Genomic DNA, 22937 nt, shown 5'->3' with positions numbered 1-22937 from the left:
AAAAGAATTTGTTTGGTTTTAAATGGAAAAAAAAAAATTGTAATCCTGACAGTATTTCCATTTTTTACTAAATGTACCTGTAATCTGATTGCTTTGTTTTTTGACGTAACTGTAGCGGATTACAGTTACCAGTTTTCTGTATCCTGATTATGTAACACTGTTACATGTATTCTGCTACTCCCCAAGCCTGACCATATTTGATGTACAAATGCTGTCCAGAACTCCTCAAGCAAATCTGGAAGATCATCAGAGTGATTTGGAGAAGAGGAAGAGTCAAAAATCAGTGGAGGTGCACAGCTGGAGTCTGGATCCACAAGGAGGAGAACTCGTTGATGTCAAAAGATCCAAAACACCCACAGACCCCAGAAACATCACAGAGGATGCATCCCAGCATGCTGTAGGATGTATTTGAGAAGAAACTTATTTTTTCCTTTCTGTGGCATTCATGACTTTGGCCCATTGATTATGTCACTATTGTTAATGTTAGCAGTTTCTCAGTGCGTAATTTGATATATTGCACTTGTATAATCATGTTCTATTAAGATTCACTTTTATTTCATTATTTGCCAATTTTCTAGACTGACAAACATTTTACAGAATAAGAATATTTTTGTTAAATGAAATGATTACTGTAATAAGCACATTTTTAATCACATTATTTTGTTAGGATTGGTGACTCTTTCAGATTTATTTAAGATGTATATCTGCCAGTGAAACAGTTTAAACAACATTCCAATTAAAATCGAAGTGGTGGTTTTTACTGTACTGTCATCAATGTGTATAAAAATACAGTACAATGTGCCATTACAGCAAACAAACAAATGCAGCCCATTTAAATTACAGTAAATACCTTCCAAGTCTTCCAGTATGATACTGTAGATTTATAAGGAACTTTCAACATGTAAAGAAAAATCATACTGTATAGAGCCTATACACAGCAGCTGCTGGGATTACACAGTAAACAATGCACAAGGTTTGTGCATAATGTCTGTTCCACTTGTTAACATACATATTTCATATCAACATTCTCAAACACCTGGGTTTTTTTTTCTTTTTCTTTATCTTTCTTTTTTATATAACTTCCACACCAAATCATCCCTTTGTTTGTTTATTGGTTCAGGTCAAATACCTAGTAGTTTGGCATGTTTCAGATATCATCTGGAAATTCAGTTTCTGGACTATTGCTGCCAGTTTAAATCCTAAAGGCGCCTTAGGGAAAAGACTTGAGCAGGCGTCTTGTTACTCCTAAAAATAGCAGCATGCGGATCCTGCACCGTTTCCTCACACCCAGAGGAGGACAAAAAAACAAAAAACCCACCACCAATCCAGTCAGGTGATGAAAGTGGAGTAGTTCTCACCAGGATTTCAACAACCCATTACATTGTCCTGTACTTGTCAAATGCTGACAGAGTAGAAAGCTGAGTATTTTGTTCAATCATAGCCATTACCAGTTTGGCCAGAGAAAAGAGGAACATTTATCTGTCTTTCTCTGTGTATTTTTTTTTAAATAGAGCATCTTAAGAACTGCAGCCGTTTCCTCATTAAGTCAAAAGGTAAGGAGAAAAACGTCCAGATCTAAATACGGCTTTTAAACTGTCTGCTTAATACGAATGGGTTTGGCTGTAAATGTCAGGCACTGACTGTAGTTTTATCACTTCCTTAATGCACTACATACACGTTTTGAGGTCTGTTACTTTCATGTATATGCTTAATAACTTCTCCAACATCTGGAAGTTGCATCTGGAAGTTGGGAGTGAAATAAGAATAAAAAGGTCGTCTTCTCAACGTGTTCGTAAAACGGAGCTCTGCGAGTAAACCTGCTGATCAGTGATTCCGAATCCATTTTTAAGCATTTCTCCCTTCTTAGAGTACAGTAGAGGGCTATTTGTACTGATCAGAAGAACGATTTCATGATTGAAGTGTTATTTACGCATTAGGTGTTTTAGTGGCTGCGCTTTGTTCTGCGGTGTAGCGCAAATGGAAGAGACACATGTTGCGCATTTATTTATCTCGACCATTGTGAGTAATGTATAGAGTAGATCACACTGTTTCGTCATTACTGTTAGTGGTACAGCACATCTGTTTCGGAATACTCGCTTCTGACTCATGCAACGCGCTTTGCAGACCCCATCCTCAATTCCCCACGCGCAGCTTGTTAAAATTCCACCAATGACCTTACATTTCGCATCTCTTCTTTCATCATTGTCTTTCCTGTAGCCGATGCGTAAATCATTGAGGTTAGGATGCAGATTAATACCCTGTTGCATTGTCTGGAATCCCTCAAAGCATGTCCAATATAACAGGTCAGTGCAAATTGGCGCTCAGTAGTAGGCTATGTTACAGTCCATGTACAAGCTATGAGATCATCCCTTCTGTAAATTCAGAAGGTGGTTCCTCTGTTTTTTGGTTCGTGTGTCATAGCTTACGTCGGCTGACACTCGGTGGAACCCCCCTCTTTCCTCCTCTTCTCGCTTTTTGTTCGCTTTAGCAACAGCGGAGAGGGGGTCGCGGTTTTAGATGGAACAGAGCGACGTGCGCGGCGGATGCGTCTTTTTTTATATGAATGTGCATTGATGTAGGAGGCAATGTGGACGGGATAAGGTAAGATCATTGTTTCTGACACGTAAAAAAAAATAATAAACACGGGTTTAATGTCCATTAGAGGTGTTGATTGTTGACTTGAGAGCAAGGCGCGCTTTTGAAACTCGCCGTTTTTGTGCACGTAAAAGCTGTATTCGCGCAGATTCCTGGGTACTGAGCGCTACATTGCGCCTTTTCTTTCAAATGTCAAAACAAATGAACGACTCGTATAATCTCTCAATCTGTTTTCGCAGAGCCTTTCTCTGATTACCTGGCACCTTTGTTTTGGATTTGGCAAGCATCTAATCGAAGAACAAGCTCAAACAACGGGGGGATTTCGATTCCAGTTTAAATCGGGGAATTACGCGTCCAAACTGGGATCTATGAGCGCAAAAGTGGCGAAACCTAAAGAAGAAAAGGATGCTTCCAAGGGTAAGAGGCGAGGCTTGCGATGCTCGAGCGCATCCTCTACATCCTTCGGTTTAAAGCGGCCGTGGTTTATCACCCCCCCCCCCCCAACTTCATTGCATTGTCCTTCCAGGCTTCTGAACACACACATAGACACACACACACACACACACACACACACACCAACAACCAATACAGGCTTTTGTTATCTGTACTACATGCCTTTTTTTTGTACGCAGCGATCATTTATTTTTAACTTGCAAAGGGTGGCTAATTGAATACCTATTGGCTTTCTGTGTTTAGTTAGATTTATTCAAACACACACGCACACCAAAATACTCATTCATTCTGTAGCATGCAGGAAGATGACAGCGTCACTGTGATGTCGCTTTAATCGAAAGGCTCTAATGTCACAGGTAGACAACCCTGTGGAATTCCCACCGCAAAGCCCTTTACGCACTTAGACGCAGGTTTTGGTAACCAGGCTGTTCAATAATAATAATAATAATAATAAAAATTCAGATCACACTCGCGCTGATGTGCGATGACGTTGTGTGTTTACTGCGCAATGAGCCATTGCGTACAAACGCGTCGCGCGAGCCGACCGTAAACTGGCCAGCCATTGCCATGGCGACGGGGAGGCTGCGGGGTTGCCAGAGAAACCGAGGCTCTTTTCCACCTCGTGCGTTCTTCAAACACATTTTTTTGGCTCGTTATAAATAAAAGGACACGACTGACCCGACAGTCATTGACCCGTTACAATCATTGACAAAAAAACAACAACAACAATAGTCATGATGATGTCAGTTTAAACAGGATTTTGAAATGTACTTAAATTTGCAATAAAAACAAACACTATCTATTTACAGGCCAGCACACATTATCTGCTCAGACTATAGATAATACTCAAGACTTGATGGAATTGCTGTGGACTCATGGAAAACACCAGTGTACTCACACACAGCACTGTGGCATTTTTATCCATATTGTTGCTGGCACATAGCTACTGTAGAAATGTATCCCCAGGGAACTGCTGAAATAGTCAATGTCTCTATTTCTCCAAACAGCAACTGTGGCCTTTGAAAATAGCTTCGATTATTTGAAACCTTTACAATATGGTTTCTTTAGAGTCACTCTCCTTTATAATTGAATTTCTTCTCACTGTTATATATAATAGGGTGTACTTACAAACACACAGTTATAGCCTAATAGAATTGTTGTATTTGTAAAATATATTGTATTTTCAACAGCATTAATGAAGTAGTTTCAATCCATATTCAATCCAAATATGTCACCTATAATCATAGCTAATATCTCACGGAAACCTGCATGCTCTAGAGTGGATGGGTAAGGAATCGGGCAGTGGAGGTATGATTATTTGGGCTGACAGCACATGGGGCAGACTTACATGTCACATATTTTCTGGTTGATGAATTGATACAGACACAGAGCCAAAGCAATAGATATTCCTAGCACAGTTTACAGAAGCTTTATTAATCATAAAGCAGCAGAGATGCTTTATATTCTGCTCTGACACCTGTTCTAATCTACCATGCTGAGTGGCTGGCTGCTGCTTCAGTGGAATTTAATTCCTGCTGTGGGTATATAAGAAACACCTAAGGTGAAATTTTGGACTTTGTGTCTGTATTACTACAGAAAAGCACTGAAGAGAGCTAATTGTTCCTTTATGCCATTTCTATAAACTCTCAAACTGCAAAGCCTCATCAGAGCTGATGTAAATCTGACTGTCTAGCCCTTGAGGAAGACTCCATCTGCTTCAGAAACCTGCCACTTTGCATCACCACCCTGCTTACTGAAATGTTTGGGAAATTTTCTGGGCCTGTCACTTTTGCACATCACTAGACCCTGTCAGTGTAGGCAAGGTTATAATACAAGCTCACTTCTATCAGTAGCTCATGTCTTTAACCTGCCTGTTCTCAAGCTCCAATACATGTTCAGAAATGACAAGCATTCATTTTTTGACAGAGTAAATTATTCCCTCCTCTTTAAACGGTACTGCTGTGTTTGCCATTCATTTTTACCTGAGTAGCCTACAACCAGTCAGCAAGGACACTTGTTGTTTAGCCTGCAAGTTAAGAAGCTAATTTTTTACATGTTGCCTCATAATAACAAACCACAAAATAGTCCATTTTGATTAATTCACATCTTATACCTTTATTACTTTCGATTTAGCACTTGTCATCATAAATTATATTAATAATGCCACAATATGGCACTTTAAGTTCAACAACTGGCTGCTTAGTTGAAGTAATTGTGTAATGTCACTGTACTTGCTATAATATGTACTTACTATAATTACTATAATGCTAGTCTGTAGGTTAGCCACTGGGGTTCTAGCAAACTGAAAGAATAACCCGATGTAGAGATGTAGAATCCATACCAAATAACTAAAGTAATCCTTCATTGGTTCTTCATCTTTCGAGAAAGTAAACCACCTACAGTGCCGTATAAAGGTCTTAGGCAACCTACAGTATATGATGGAAATATGTTCTTAATTGCCTTTTCTTATTTTTAAACTAATCACTGTTACAGAGAATTGTTTTGGAAGTTTGTTGAGTAATGGTCCATATTGAGAGGAGCAGCTCTAAAAGGCCCCTCAGCAAATCACTTTTTGGGTTGTGGTTGCAGCTTTATTTATTATAAATTTGTGAAGTCCTATAATATACTGGCTTCATTTAGCTTGTAATTGCCTTGATATTACTTTGCACATCTCCATAATGTTAATAACATAATGGAAGCTGTCTAGGATTTTACATGTTGAGAGGGAAAAAACTGTAACAATTCTTCAAATGAAACAACTTACATAGAGAATGTATGTAATTATAAATGCAAGGCAAATTCTTCTTCTTCTTCTTCTTCTTCTTCTTCTTCTTCCTCTTCTTCTTCTTCTTCTTCTTCTGCTTCTCCTTCTGCTTCTTCTTTTTCTTCTTCTTCTTATTATTACTGGTTGATTTACTGTTTACTGTTCAATATAGTCATTATTTTAATCCTTTCATTTAATTTATTTTAGCAAAAAATTCTTTAGATGTGCCATTCTATTGCAAAGAACCCAAAAATTAAACACCAATATACATACACTGTATGGCCAAAAGTATGGGGACACCTAAACATAACACCCATACAGTGCCCTCCACTAATATTGGCACCATTGGTAAATATGAGCAAAGAAGGATGTGAAAAATTGTCTTTATGGTTTAACCTTTTGATCTTTTCTTTAAAAAGTTCACAAAAATATTCTGCTCTCATGGATCACTGGTTCACTGCTCTCTGGTTCACTTATTTGTTTGGACGAGTGTCATTCCAAGAGTGTTTACATTCAGTATAACTGGGACATTTCACTGTTCACTGTAACACTCCACTTATCTCTGTTTGCTATTTAAAATTACAATTCTAGCAACCATCCTACTGAAATCCTTACTACAGTAGAGTTAGCGACATCATTATCAGACATGGCAAATAATACATTTACTTAATATAAATTTTATATTTATAAAACTGCTGTATAAAAGCATTATCATGTGTGCAATTGTGCTGTTATACTGAATATTGGCCTGGCTGTGATTACCTGTATCTTCATGCCTACGGCATGTCGTGCTGATATTCAGTGTAACCACACTCTTGCTTGTGCAATATTGCTTAAATAATGTGTGGTTATTTCATTTTATTTATGGTGGGCTGCAGCCAAACAAGTTAAAGTGGAGCTTATAAATCCTGTCTCTGAGCTCAGTGAAACATAAAAGTATGTAGAATCAGTGCCAGGTATTTTATGGGAACATTTAATTATTTTTGTCATCTGTCAGAATTATTTCTCTGCAAAGGGGTTTCTTAAACTCTGCAAAAACCTGCCTGGCAATGTGGGTGTAGTAATCTGAAAAGCTCTCCATGTCTTCTGCTGGGAACAGTGACGTAAGCAGCCCTGAACTTAGTCTCTGCTCGCAGTCTCAGAGCAGCTTGATGAGGCACAGCACAATTTACTAGGCCATATCCCTCATTTTAATGATCACTACCTAATATTCTCTCCTTCTGTCCTTCTCAGCTTTACTCTGTATACTACTTAGGAAATGTGGACTTCGTTTAATACAGAATGTACTAGAAAACAGCATAGGTTTCACATAAACTTAAGTAAAGTCTTCAGCCACCTTTCTTGGGTTAAATTATAGAAATGCTTTAAGATTTAGGCCATTAGTCTAGATTATGCAAGCATCTTGAAATTCATCACAAGGTACTGTACACAAAGATGTTTTCTGCATCAAAGGAAGGAGGAAATTTTACTTTTCCAAACATTCAATCAAAAAAAATAATTTAACAAATTCAGAAAGCTAAATTATGTTGCTAAATTATACATAGTAAGTTAAAGATCATTTCTCAGACAGAAGCAACGGGTGTTCACACGCTTATGGAATGTATTTAGCTTTTCAATGATTTTGCCCTTTTTTATATAAATATATTTTGAAACTTGTGATGATTATTGATAGCATCTTCATTTTACAGATTTGTACATGTGCTTTTCCATAGTACTGTACAGTTGTTTGTATGAACTATTAAGAGGATTACAGGATATTCAGACAATCACAGTAATGGGTTTTACACAGTTTGCATCTATGTACATTTCAATACCCACCAATTAGTAGTAGTGGATATTTTGTTTCTTAGTGATTGGTAAACTGACTGTTTAAGTGACTGTTTAAATTTTAGAAACCTTTACCCTACTATTTGTTTATGTAGTGACAAGACATCACAGTTACTGTGATTTGTAGTGAACTGTTTATATTGCACAGTGTGCCCAGTGGAAATTATATTACACGAAAGAATTTAAGACAAGATCGGCACGGTTAACGAGGTATCGTTGGTGTGTAATATCTCATGTCAGATGCAATCAGAGCAGTCATGCATAGTACTACCAAATTGGCCTTTTTTCTTTCTTACCTCAGCATTGTATGCTGTAAACCAATCCGGTGTTATTCCAACCATGTTTTTTAAATGCAATCTCACAGAACACCACTAACAATAATCACTCGAAACATATTAAAAATGCAATAATGTATAAGTTTGCTTGGAACCATGGCATGGCCTAATCAGCAACAACAAAAATAGCTTAAAAAAATAAAAGGCGGTATGTTTTAGGGGTGTAAACCTCAAGCTTCCACACAGTACAATTTCAAGTCATAAGGCAACAGTTTGATATTTAAAGATACCACTCAATCTGCTGTGGTATGATACATCTCAGATTGGTTTAGTAGCCTCCAATCGATACTGTGATCTGATTTACTTCAGAATCTGATGTAGGCCTACCATTAATTTGTGAATTATGATGATGTTTAGAAGGTTATGGGCAAATCACCTTAATAGCTACTTACATAATTTACACATCAGCTTAAAAATATGAATTATTTGTACTTTTGTGATAATAATTGATTTATGAGTGTCGATTGCATCAATTAATTTCAGTCATTACCTTTTAAATCGATACATCAATCCAAATCCTTGGATCATTACACTCCTACCATTGTGAACTTGTTTAATTTTAATTGTAGATACATAATATAAATCAACCATAAACATTTTTAAAAAATGGTGGATGGTACCAGATAGAGTTAGACCTGGACCCTTTGCCAAAGCAAAAGATGTTAAATTCAGCACAATTATGGAGAAGCATTGTTCATGATGAAGAAACAGTTGCTTTGTGCTTTTATGCAAGTCATAATAATTTGCAATATTATGTGTCTATCAGTGGCCTAGGAAAGGTGGAGATAAATATGGCCGGTGAGATCTTCATTAGGTTACTCTAGAATTGGGAATTTCAGAATACATTGTTTTGTTCCAGCCAATCAGCGACTCAGCAGGAAGGTCAAGTTCAGTACATGTTACTACCAATAATACATATAGCTCATGCATGTCAGAGAATGAACAGGTCATACAAACCTCATAATACTGCAGCTTTTACTTTATATTGGTTTCACTGCTACTGAGATGTTAATGTTTGTGACATGATATGATAAGGCATGTCTTACAGTCATATACTACATTTAGGTGCAGTTTAACAGTGCATAACAACTTCCTGTTCCATACCATTCCTTGGTATTATCCATGAAATTTACATCAGTTTTGACTTGTTGCTTGTCATCTCTCTAGCAGTGATGATGCTGCACCCATTGTTCCATCCTAGAGTATGATGCCAAGATTGTATTTGTATAATTGCAATGCGCACAGGGATTAGTATTACACAGCATAACTGGATTATAGTCTGTACAGCGAAGCTACAGTATAATGACGCAAACTGTTTATGAAAAGCTGGTCAAGATGATAATTTGGTGGCCAATAAGCAAGACGCTTGTACTCATAAACTGGCTCATTGCCCTTTATTTCAGCTGTTGCCTGACAGTATTTTCATTTTGACAAAGCTTTAATTTCTCCTTACTGTTTGTATATATTGCAGCTGATATCTATGGGAATGAATCAATTGTTTGAAATGGTCTTTTACTCACTATTCCCTGTGGAACACTACATAGTTATAGGAAACAGAATTCCTGATTGAAGTCAATGATTTTGCTATTTAAAATGGGTTGGCTCATCACAATAGTCACATTCTGTTGCATAAACATGCACAAAACACTATCCATACAAACTGAAGGACAAGGTAACCAAGCTAAATAAAAATGAAACATGTGACTTTTCAAATGACTTATGACAATAAATCGGTGGAGATCTGAAGTGAGATTGAAGATCTCACTGTCTTCCTCAGTGAAGCTACACATGACTCAAACCAAATACTACAGTGCATTATGGGTATACTGTACAAGGGCCGCTAGCGTACAGAATTGGTGTACCGCCTGTGGTGTATTGTAGGTATCAAAGAGGGCACTGGGTACTCTCCGCTACAGTATGTCCCACAAAAATAGTGGAATATGTAGAGAATAGGACATATTTACAGAAAAATACATTTGAAACTGTTGTCATATAGGATATCACAAAAATATGGCATGGCGGCGCAGTGGATGGTATTGCTGCCTCACAGCTCCAGGACACATCCTGAGCTCGGCTTAGTCTTTGTGGAGTTTCACATGTTCTTCTTGCGTCCACTTGGAGTTCCTCCTGGTTCTTCAGTTTCCCTTCCACCTCCCAAAAACATGCTCTAAATAGCCCCTAGGTAAGCTGACCATGTTGTAGTTTGCATGGTATCCTGCGATGGACGGGTATCTCATCCAGGGTGTATTCTCACCCATAGCCCAGTGTTGCTAGGCTTGTACGCTCCAGAGCCACTGTGACCCTGATCAGATTAAAGCGGTTACTGAAAAGGATATGAATGAATGAGGACAGTTTGAGGTCGAAAGATTCCTTCAGCATTGTTTAAACAACTCCAGCCAATTTACTGTGGGGCTAGGTCTAACGTACAATTTTATTCTAAAAATACATCCTGAGCCCACAGTGTACAGGACAGCAAATGACTCTTACTGTCCTCTCAGTAAAGCTTCCTCAGGCCATGCTGCCTGCTACATAGATCTCTTTCACTCCTGTGTATTAGAGTTCAATAGAGTAATCAATAAATCAGCCCTGTGCCTTAAAAGCCACTTCTCACTTGCTGCAGGGTCTAAAGATTCATTAAAGTTCGTGCACCTGCAAAAGGCTAAACTGAGGTCATACAAGTAATTATGAGGAAACCTGAAATTTCTACTATTGCAGCAGTATCTTTAGGATGCTAGCTTCTGCTGTAGCTGCTGCAGGAAGGAGGCAAAGTCTATGTCAAGCAGCTAGGCGGAAACATTATGATGACAAACAGGTGTTAGACTAGACAGTTAAACTGAACACAAATAATATAGCTCAGTGTGCGTGTGTGTGTGTGAGGAAAAAAACATGGTGTGGCTATGAACTATGAAAATGATTAGCATAAAGTAAGAAAGTCAGAAAATAAGGCCTGACTGCTGTTCATAAACAAGTGGCTGGGAAAGCATAGACCATTTTGTGCCAGTGTTTATTGGTCAGGAGAGTGGGTGAAAATTGTATGAAAGGCAGTTCAGAGGTAAAATTAACCAGGGTATACGAAGCACACTAACAGTGTTGTTAACAGTGTTGCAGTTATGCTTTTTCTGACTAACTTATAATGACCATAATAACTCCTGAATCGGATTTGATGCCTTGACTCCCATCAGTACTCGGCCTGGCACATTTGGATGGAGCAAAGCCTGTGTAAATTTATTTTATAAGTTCCTGGAACAGCTTCAAACAAGCTTCAGAGACAAGCCCAATTAAACACCTCCATGCGGCTCACTACTTACTGTCCACTGAAATGATTTTTCTTTTCAGCCAGGCTCAGAGAAGTAAATATTTAACAGTTTATGCCCATGTTTTTGACCTCTGCCATGCTTTGCCGAGGTTGTGAGCCTTAATGCTTTGACTACTAATTAAAGCTTAGGTTTGGTCATGCATGGCCTACATTGGACACTACCTTGAGAGTAAATTGCTCATAACAACATTGATCTGTGTCTCACTCACTTAAAATGGCTAGTTCATTTAACACAGATGTACTGGAAGATACTTCTAGAAATCACCATCAGAAATGTAGAGGATTGAAGCACCAGCTTGATTAAAGTAATCAAGGAACCTTTTTTTTTTGAGTTCTTTATAGTAGAACCATATTTTTGTTTTAGCACAGTTAAAACCATGTCCTCTTTGTCACATATACTATGATTGTCACTCTAAATTATTCAGTGCTTGTCACTCACAGTGGTGCTTGAAAGTTTGTGAACCCTTTAGAAATGTCCTATATTTCTGCTTAAATATGAACTGAAACATCATCATTACTTTTCCAATTAAACAAATTTTCCAACCCAATTAAACAAATTAGACTAAAATATTATACTTGGTCATTTATTTATTCAGGAAATTTATCCAATATCACATATCTGTGAGTGGCAAAACTATGTGAACCTTTGTATTCAGTATCTGGTGTGATCCCCTTGTGCAGCAATAACTGCAACTAAATGTTTCCGGTAACTGTTGATAGGTCCTGCACATTAGCTTGGAGGAATTTTAGCTCATTCCTCAGTACAGAACAGCTTCAACTGATTTTGGTGTGTTGACACACATGAACTGCTTGTTTCAGGACCTTCCACAGCATTTCTATTGGGTTAAGGTCAGGACTTTGTCTTGACCATTCCAAAATATTAACTTTATTCTTCTTTAACCATTCTTTGGTATTGTGTGCTTAGGATCGTTGTCTTGCTGCATGACCCACTTTCTCTTGGGATTCAGATAATGGACAGATTTCCTGATGTTTCCCTTTAGGGTTATAATTCAGAATTCATTGTTCCATCAATGATAGAAAGTTGTCCTGGCTCAGATGCAGCAAAACAGGCCCAAACCATAATGCTACCACCAGCATATTTCACAGATGGGCTCAAGTTTTTATGCTGGAATACAGTGTTTTCCTTTCTCCAAACATAAATCTTCTCATTTAAACCAAAAATTCCATTTTGGTCTCATCTGTCCACAAAATATTGTTCCAAAAGCCTTCTGGCTTGTCCACGTGATCTTTAGTAAACTGCAAACAGCAGCAATGTTCTTTTTGGAGAGCAGTGGTTTTCTCCTTGCAACCCTGCCATGCATACATTGTTGTTCAGTGTTCTTCTGATGGTGGACTCATGAACATTAACATTAGCCAAAGTGAGAGAGGCCTTTAGTTGCTTAGAAGTTACCCTGGGTTCCTTTGTGACCTTATAAACTATTACACGTCTTTCTCTTGGGGTGATCTTTGTCGGTCGACCACTTCTAGGGAGGGTAACAGTGCTCTTGAATTTTTTCCATTTGTACACAATCTGTCTGACTGTGGATTGGTGGAGCCCAAAGTCTTTAGAGATGGTTTTGTAACCTTTTCCAGCCTGATGAGCATCAACAACTCAGAAAAAGAGGTCCTCAAAAATCTCATTTGTTCATGCCATGATACACTTCCACAAACATGTGTTTTGAAAATCAGACTTTGATAGGTCACTGTTCTTTAAATAAATCAGGGCACTCACTCACACCTGATTGTCATCCCACTGATCGAAAAAACACCTAACTCTAATTTCACCTACAATTTAAACTGGTAATCTTAGAGGTTCACTTACTTTTGCCACTCACAGATATGTAATATTGGATCATTTTCCTTAATAAATAAATGACCAAGTATAATATTGTTGCCTCGTTTGTTTAATTGGGTTCTCTTTATCTACTTTTAGGACTCGTGTGAAAATCTGATGATCTTTTGGTCATATTTATGCATATATAAATAAATTTCTAAAGGGTTCAGAAACCATTTTCAAGCACCACTGTATCAGATTGTGTGGTACACCTAGCATAGTACTATGAAGTAATGTATTTAAAAGTAATTCCAAGAGATGAGTCTGTTTATAGTTTAAATGCTAACAATCTGCTTTTCTGTGTCATTGCTAAATGTATTAATAATAACATTAAAGCCATCACATTCAGAGTACTTGCCACTAGATATGTGTAGATGTGCCTGAACATGTGTTATGTGTTTAAGTGTTATTTGTGTGTGCATGTGTCTCTCCAATGGAGCGTTAACTGTGATGAGACCATGTGTTTGTCAGAGGGCAATGAGGCATTGTGAGAGGGACAGTTGCTATAAATAGCTGTCCAGCATCCATTTCTTTAAAGCTAATTTCACAGGGTCCTCAGTGATACACATGACGGGTGCAGCAGTGCTCCAGTGTTGTACAAGCACACTCTCAGGAGAGTAAATCATTTTCATAATGAGATGTAGCCAAGCAATAATAAGCCATGCATGGTGGGTTTCATGGCCCCTATGGAATTAAGTCAGACTCACCAGAACTTGACCCTGAATATATGAGACATGAATGAAAATACATGAAATTTGATGTTACTGTACATTGGTACTGAATATATTTGAATGTATTGTGTCAGACCCACAGTTTTGACGTTTTTCAGTGGATCACTTTTGATTGGGTTGATTTCTGAAACTGGTCACTGGATTGAGGTTTTGCATATACTGTATTAGGCTAATCAAGCATGTAAATATTTTTTAAAGCCAAAATCCTGTTTTGTTTGGCTTTTTTGTAAATGGTAAAAGCACAGTGTATTATGCATGTGTTGGATGTGGTTATGATTAAAATATAGTGTATATTGTAACAGTAAACATATAAATAACTGTGTTAAATGCATATGAAATTAAAAAAAATTGCTTTGTGCTCAGTTTCATTTATGGCAGTATCTGTAATAATGAACATTTTATGACCTTGGTGTTTATTAAATACATTTTTTTGCATATTTTTAATACTGCTTCAGAAAAATGTTCATTAACTTTCAAATATTGCAATACATTTGGGAGTGGTAGGTATGATTTTGTTATAACTACCTACTGGACTGGTTATATTGACCATTGGGCTAGTTTTGTGACACAAACCGGCAAACAAATGTATCTTCTTTGTTGCTATTTAATAAGGTACAACATGGAGACTTGAATGGAGATTTAAATGAAGGTTTTCTCAAAATATTATTTCTAGCTGTCGGAGTTCAACCTGAAAATTCCACTGGATTGCATTGCCATCACAATGTCTGCATCAGACATTTTACAAGTTGGGCTGACCATCTGAATACTTGTAAACATTGTTTAAGTTAGATTCCTCTTTGACAATGATCAAGATTTGGTATTGCTAAAATTTCAGCCACAATTACAGTTCTATCATGTTAGCCAGATTGGACACAAGGCTGAGAAGAATCGTGTTTCAACTCTTCAGGGAAACTGTATACTGCGGAATGTGTCAGATTGTCTAATATAACAACTAGTACATGTAATACTCACTCCAAAACCTGGCATTGATACAAGTAATGACTGAATCACCATCAGAAACTATGTTATGGCTACATTAGCGTCTTCAGTTTGTATCCCAAAAGTCTCTGGCACATGGCACTTAAGTAAGTTTTGCCATTTTTTTTTATAAAGCATGAATATGACATGCTTTCCTGCAAGCCCAGTGTCGCTCATATACCATAGAAAGCAGTCAAAATAGACTTAAAATACCTAATGGACAAAACAGCATTGTAATAAGTTTGGCCAGCTTAGCATGAACATTTAGCAAAATGTTATGGTGTTACTAAAGCTTCTGCAGTGACTATGTTTCTGTGAATGGAAAAAAGCAGACATCTGCAAGTCATTTACTGTTGCTACTCGAAAGTAGTGCTCAGTGATCGAAAGGCAGAAAGCCAGATCCATTCATTTATAAGTGCTGGATTTAATAGCTGATCAGTATTTGTGTCTGCATGTGGGAAGGAAGCAAGTTCCTGTGCAGCTGTTACTGACCCATAATGAGATGTAGAAGTTTGGGAGTGTAATCATCTGTGTTTCTGCAGTTCTGAAGTACCTACAGTATTTTCCTTTTTTTACTTTCTATTTACATTCCTTGTCTTGCATTGTGTATACTAGAGCAAAATCTTTACACTGTGATTCTAAAATTATGCTGTTTTTTTGTGGCTAGAGAGGTAACAAGGTCCCAGAAAGCTGTTTGCTAACTCCCTGGGTTTTTATAATTGAGTTTTCACTGTGTGAAAACTCTCTGTCAGAAAAGTTAGAGTGGGAAGGATCCTTCTGCTTGGCCAATCTGAGGAACTTGCAACTTCATCATGGTTGAAATTCATGTAAAAAGCATCCCTTGGTCAAGAGAAGGAGTTGTGATTGAGAAGAATGTAAACATTTAAGGGATAGTAGCTGGTATGGGGTACACACACATGCACATTTTTACTTATATTAACCTATGATTTTTTTTTTTTGAGAACTTCCCAGGTGAAATTAAAACATATCCGAAACTTTCAGTTGAGCTGAGAGCATATATTTAATTCAAAATCTAATGTGTTTATGCTCTGGAGAGTTTTAATTAGTACTCTGTCCCATGTGTTATTGTCACTACTGATTTCAGCAAATACTAATAAACCTTTATGACTTGCAATCTTGAGAAATATAATCTAATTACATTTTATTTATGAGTACTCAGTAACTGAGTAAGTAAAATACTCTTTACTTTGTAATGGACTAACCTTTCATACTGTATATATGCACACATTTACTGCAGCTGTCATCCTGTTAAATGAAGCTGTTGAAGTATAAAGTTGAGCAGTTGAGGGTTAAAGGCCTTGCTCAGTGGACCGATATTGGTTCTCTGGCAGTCCTTGGATTTAAACTGACAACTTTAATGATCACGTTCATGGATTTAACCACTAAGCCACCACCATAATTTTAAATGTATGTTGGCAGGTATAGCAAAATGGTTGCATGTGTGGCAAGCAACCCAGCTGCACAGATTGTCATGTGTCGTTTTTTGAACCAATGCATTAATGTAAAAACACAACATATAAACAGTGCTAAAGCTGGGAATAAAAGCATGGTTCTTTGAGCCTGCACATTTTGATGTGCCTGCTGGTATGGAGGCCACAGTTGCAGTAGGATCTGTTTATGGTTTAATGACTGATGGTTTTCTTTATGGTGTGGGTGGCCTTTGTTTGAGCTTCACACTGTGATCCAGCACATTTCTCTGCTGGAGATCCTCATTAATGCATACCAGCCCCCAGTCTGTGCACCCACATATACACGCTTTCGTCCACAAATACCAACCACTATTTTCACCCTCACTATTATAAGTGTGTGTGTGTGTGTGTGTGTGTGTGTGTGTGTGTATATAGTCCATGAATAAAGTTAGGTGTAATAAAGTGGAATGACACAGGAAAAAAGTATTGTACACACTAAGAAAAAGCAGTTCTCCAAGGCAAGGTAAGGCAAGGAGCCAGCTGAAATATGTAAGTAATTATACCCCCTATCTGTGCAAATTCATGTCAGCTGGGTTTGTAAATTGATGGTCTATAAAAAGTTACCAGGGTGTGACACAAGAAACATCTCATGATGGGTAAAAGCAAAGAGCTCTCCCAAGGCCTTAGCAACCTTATTGCTGCAAAACATATTGATGGAATCGGATACAGAAATATTTCAAAACCTCTGAATCTTCCAGTAAGCACCATTGGGGCCGTTATCTGCAAGTGGAAGCAACATCACTCAGTCATCAACTGGCCTCGCACAGGAGCTCCTAACAAGATTTTTGACCAGGGAGTCAGAAGAATAGTCAAAAGAGTAGCACAAGAGCCAAGGACCACTCGGAAAGAGCTCCAGAAACACTTGGAGGCAACAGGTACCATCGTCACAGAGAAAACAATAGGCAATGCACTCCACTGCTCACGCTCATCCCGCAAGACTCCATTACTAAAGAAAAGGCATGTCAAAGCTCATTTAAAGTTTGCTACAACTCCTTTGGACAAGTCGTATGAAATACTGGGAGAGTGTAGATGTCCATGTCTGGAGAAGAAATGGCACTGCACATCATCCTAAAAACACTATACCAACAGTGAAGTTTGGAGGTGGAAGCATCATGGTGTGGGGCTGTTTTTCATTGCATGGTACTGGCAGGCTTCATATAATTGAAGGAATGATGAATGGAGCCCTTTACTGCGAGATTCTTGAGAAGAAACTGCTGCCATCCACCAGGATGATGAAGATGAGACGTGGGTGGACTTTCCAGCAGGACAACGATCCAAAGCATACAGCAAAGGAAACTCTCAACTGGTTTAAGAGAAGAAAAAAAATCAAGGCATTAGAATGGCCCAGTCAATCACCTGAACTGAATCCAATTGAACCAGATTTAAAGACAATATGTTTAGAAGAACGGGTCAAAATCACACCTGAATACTGCGGCCGATTAATTTCTTCATACAGGAAGCGTCTTGAAGCTGTCATTACAAACAAAGGCTTCTCCACTAAGTATTAAATACATTTCGGTTAGTGTGTTCAATACTTTTTTCCTTTGTTATTCCACTTTATTACACATAACTTTATTTATGGACTTTAATGTTTGGATTTCTTTATACATGTGGATTTCTTGATTTAATACCAAAGTCTGGTGAACATTTCAGGTCAATAGCGTCATTGGAAATATATTTACTGAAAAAAATGTTGACGCGTTCAATACTTACTTCCCCCAGTGTATATACACATATATTTCTCAAGACTCCCTCCCCGGCTTCTCATGTTAATAAATGCAGTTTGTCATAATACCACAAAATTGCAAAGCCTTCTGACCTGAACACTTTTCCAAGCTGAAAAATTTCTGTCCAGATTTTTTTTTATTTCTTTATTTCAACCATATCAATTACAATTTTTCCCATCAAGTGGCGCATCCACGATACTAGTCATTTTGTAAGTTGTAAAGAAATGTTTAAGTAACTAAAGAAATGACAGTTTATTAGAACAAGCACATTAATTCTTAAATTAAATATAACATATCACAACAGTTTAAAAATATCAATCAATTGGTGTATGAACAGGACAGTATACTCTTGAATAAGCATCAACTGCAGCAACACATTATCACTTTTTGATCAATTATAAAATTAAATAAAAAATTTAATTAAAATAAATTCAGTCTTTTAGACCTTTCTCTTTATTGAACAAAACACATAGCCTGCTATTAAAAAATACTGCATATCTGTTGCTCACTGCACCTGCCAAGCACTTTCTCACCAGGCAAACATGTATGTACTGTTTATATTTCAATAATGTTCTGCTATGTAAAGCATTCTTGGTTGTAAGAAAGGTGCTACTGAAATTTATTTATTAAAAAAAAAAAAAGAATAACAATTATTATTATCTGTTAGGATTTGAGAATCTTCGGGTTACGATTATTAAGAAGAGCGAATGCGCAAGTACACAAGCCCTCGCCCCGTTACACGCTTCCTGCACCAAACGCTTGGGAGAGTTTGCCAAATAACACACAGACACAAAGTTCAAATGGCAAGATCTCTGATTTATTCTAAGAAAGGCAGAGTATATATCATGCTTGACACACAACAAAGACAATGGATTTAACTATTGGTTGGCTAGGCGGAAGGGCATCTTTGCATAAATCAGGAAGCATATCAATTTAAGACAGGAACAACTCCATATATGGTTTTCAGGAAGTCATAGGAATACGAGCAAATGTTATTCTAGAAGCTATGTAAATGCATGCAAATGGTATTCAGGGAGCCAAAGTTATGCGCAAATGGTAATGGATTTTATCTGTCTGTACCTGGTTGGGAAGACTTAACAGAGGAACAAAGAGGAAAAGGTGTTAACACAGGAACAAAGAGAGCGTTCACAGTGATCTTATCATTATCTGTCCCTGTTCTGTGCATTGTACTCTGAGGACAGATGGCCCTTCTGCTCCCCTGCAGCTTGTTCTGCTTCTTGGCTTTGTGTTCTCATCCTGCCCTGGCACACATTAATTCAAGCTCTTCTCTCTTTTCTGAGCTTCCTAACTTCATACATACCCACACAACATGAACACTGCTCCAGATGGCCTGACCCACAGTCACAGGCTCCTGCCACTAATGCTAACCTAAGAAATGAACTACGTTGTTTATTTCTAAAGCTATTTTTCATAAATCACTTCTCTAAATTGCATGGAAAAACCAGTGTTTACAAAATCAATCAGTGCACTTTCTCAAGCTCAATGTATCTCAGGTTCATAATTACGTGGGAAAGATAGCCTTCAGATACTGAGGAACATAAATATAGAATCCTCTATGTGAACTGTGCAATATTCCGTTTGTATCTTTTCAATAACAACATAATGTAGCACTGCTAGCTTTTTTTGCAACATCAGCCAACACATACATAAAATTCTGCACTATGTATATTTATTCATTTATTACTATTTGTTGCTCACCCTCTACTGTGAACTGTGCAATATTTCATTTGTCATTTATCTATATATAAACGAGTTGTTACTCATCTGTATATATTCATATTCTTATTCATCTGTACATACATTGAGGTGTTCATAGTGCACATATTACTATTATTATTATTATTATTATTATTATTATTATTATTATTTTATTTATTATTTTTTTTACTACTATTATTCTTATTTTTCTAATAATTTATATATATAATTCTATTCCTATGTAATTTGTTTTCTTTCTTATCTGTTTTGTGTAACTGAACTGCTGTAACGAGGGAATTTCCTCAGTGTGGGATCAGTAAAGTTTATCTTATCTTATCTCTCTCATCTTTGCTAACTGTAGTTTGTTAGAGATAGCTAGCATAGATAGCTAGTGTAGTCCAAGTTTCTTGTCTGACATAGACGGTACAGTTTATGCAGTCAGTGCTTGGGACTGATGACCTTATTTGCGAGGAGTGACTCTCAAATGGGTTTGTAATGCTACATTATAGCTAACAAAAAGCAGTGGAAATGGGCACTGTCTATATGGACAGATAAATAGAGTCTGATCCCTTCTCCTGATTGCCTTGAGTAATGCCTCAAACCATACTGACAACCTCAGTGTGGCATGTTAAACATTGCCTTTGTAGACTAGGGGGTTAGAGGAAGTCAAGCACTGCTAGCAACACAGGAATATTCAAGAAAAAAAGTCTTGCCTTAGGTTTCTTGTCATACACAGAATGAGTGTGCTTCTGACATAAAGTCTTCTACAGTCTGGCTTTTCCAGCAGCTGCAACACAATACAGTTCATCTAACTTTGTTTTTGACTAAATGTATTTCATGGTGAAAATAATATGTGGTTATGGTTGTGAGATACAGTTGTGCTTGAGAACACTTTAGAAGTTTCTATATATCTGCATAAATATGACATAAAACTTCATCAGATTTTCACAAATCCTAAAAGTAGACAAAGAGAACCAAATTAAACAAATGAGACAAAAATATTGTACTTGGTTATTTATTTATTGAGGGAAATGATCCAATATGACATCTGTGAGTGGCTAAAGTATGGGAACCTCTAGGACTGGAGTCAGGTGTTTTCAATCAATCGGATGACAATCAGGTGTGAGTGAGTGGCCTGTGTTATTTAAAGAAAAGGGATCTATCAAAGTCTGATCTTGTTTGTGGAAGTGTATCGTGGCATGAACAAAGGAGATTTTTGAGAACCTCAGAAAAAGAGTTATTGATGCTTATCAGGCTGGAAAAAGTTTAAAAACTATCTCTAAAGAGTTTGGAAACTTCAAATCCACAGTCAGACAGATTGTGTATAAATTGAGGAAATTCAAGACCATTGTTATCCTCGCTAGGAGTGGTCGACCAACAAAGATCACACCAAGAGCAAGAAGTGTAATAGACCGCGAGGTCACAAAGGAACCCAGGGACTAAGCAACTAAAGGCCTCTCTCACATTGGCTAATGCTGATGTTCATAAGTCCACTATCAGGAGAATTGAACAACAATGCTGTGCATGGCAGGGTTCTATGGAGAAAACCACTGCTCTCCATAAAGCTCCTCTGCAGTTTGCTAAAGATCACGTGGACAAGCCAGAAGGCTATTTGAACAATATTTTGTGGATGGATGAGACCACTTTAGAACTTTTTGCTTTAAATGAGAAGTGTTATGTTTAGAAAAAGGAAAACACTGTATTCCAGCATAAGAAACTTATCCCATCTATGAAACATGATGGTGGTAGTATTATGGTTTTGCTGTATCTGGGCCAGGACGACTTGCTATCACTGAGGGGACAATGAATTGTGAATTATACCAGTGAATTCTAAAGAACAATGTCAGGACATCTGTCCATGAACTGAATCTCAAGAGAAAGTGGGTCATTCAGCAAGACAATGACCAAAAGCACACAAGTGGTTCTACCAAAAAATGGTTAAAGAAGAATGGACTTAACCACTAAGCCATATAAACACAATATTGAATTACCAGCCCATACATAGAGTTAAATAATATTACCATCATTATTTAGTGTCAACCTTGAATCATACATGCATAACCCCCAAAGTTTAAAGAGATCCATGTTTTTTCTCCACCTAGCATATGGTCCAATTGTGTTACACATGTTGATGTGTGGAAAGTATAAATATAGTGAGGCAATATAGACACACTCGCTGAGATGGGAGGTGCATGATTTATTAATATGCTGGAGCTGCAATGAGTGAGGAAAGCTTGTGCTCACAGGCTGTACATGAATTGATGACTAGGGCTCACTCTTGCTGCACTGACCACAGCCAGTGAAACCTCAAGCCCTTCTACAACAACACACTACAGCACAGTATGAGTGACAGGAGGATCAGGATTGGTGGCGTACAGCTTATCCCTTTGTCTCTCCTTCACATCCTTCTGTATTAACTGCTTTCTTTCTCTCTTTGCCTTGCTATCTGCATGAGCACCAGCTTGAGAATGGATCAAAGTTTCTCTTATTATTTGTTCAACTTTTGTGCCACAAGACCAGATCTTGAGCTCTCAGTGTACTGTATAGCCTGCAACCAGCTCAATTTAACCTTTGCATACCATTAAAAAATTGTAACTTCCTCAAGGATTGTTTATCATTGCTTTCCATAATGGTAAACAAAGGGAATTTTGCATTGCTGTTCACATAATTGCTGCTGTATCACTGGAACATTCACAATTGGTTTGCCTGCCCAAATGGGTAATTGTCCTTTCAGCAGCCTTGATCATGTATCTGCTGTCTGTTTGCTGTCACAGTGACCAAAGGCAGCATGGCTCCTTGTATCATTGCTTTAGTCCATATTGCACTCCACAGGGAGGTGCAATGTTCAATTATGCCCACACCCTCTCAAAAAAATAAGTATGTGCCTTAAATTCAAATAGGATGTAATTACAGAAATGTTGTCATAATGTTTTAAACTATCTTGAGGCAAACTTATTAAAGACTGCACTGTGACTAATTAAGTTGTTTGTCTTCTGTTTTTTAAAACCACCATCTCCGCTTGTTTATTACAACAGTGGTCTGATAGGGCTCTGTAGATGATGAGAACGCGCTCCCAGCAGTGTCCTGACTCAGGACATCCTCTCCTACAGGCATGGGCTCAATGCCTCTCTAGGGCTCTGATGAAAGAGGGTCACTTCTAGTAGCACC

General features: G+C 37.6%; 1 protein-coding gene across 2 annotated transcripts in view; it reads left to right on the top strand.

The window, feature by feature from the left end:
- Positions 1-2253: 2253 nt before the first annotated feature.
- fgf13a (fibroblast growth factor 13a) overlaps positions 2254-22937 on the top strand; it is a 137865-nt gene continuing 117181 nt past the window's right edge. The window contains exons 1-2 of one of the 2 annotated variants that reach the window (XM_053630850.1): positions 2254-2601; positions 2835-3012. In XM_053630850.1, the coding sequence (XP_053486825.1) occupies positions 2964-3012 (49 nt within the window). In that variant the 5' untranslated portion in view covers positions 2254-2601; positions 2835-2963. The remainder of the gene's footprint in view (positions 2602-2834; positions 3013-22937) is intronic. The other variant, XM_053630853.1, reaches the window with a different exon arrangement.

The sequence above is a fragment of the Ictalurus furcatus genome, chromosome 8 (assembly GCF_023375685.1).
Source record: "Ictalurus furcatus strain D&B chromosome 8, Billie_1.0, whole genome shotgun sequence".
Classification (NCBI taxonomy): Eukaryota; Metazoa; Chordata; class Actinopteri; order Siluriformes; family Ictaluridae; genus Ictalurus; species Ictalurus furcatus.
Note: the sequence above shows the minus strand (reverse complement) of the source record. Positions and strands in the feature narration are given on the sequence as shown.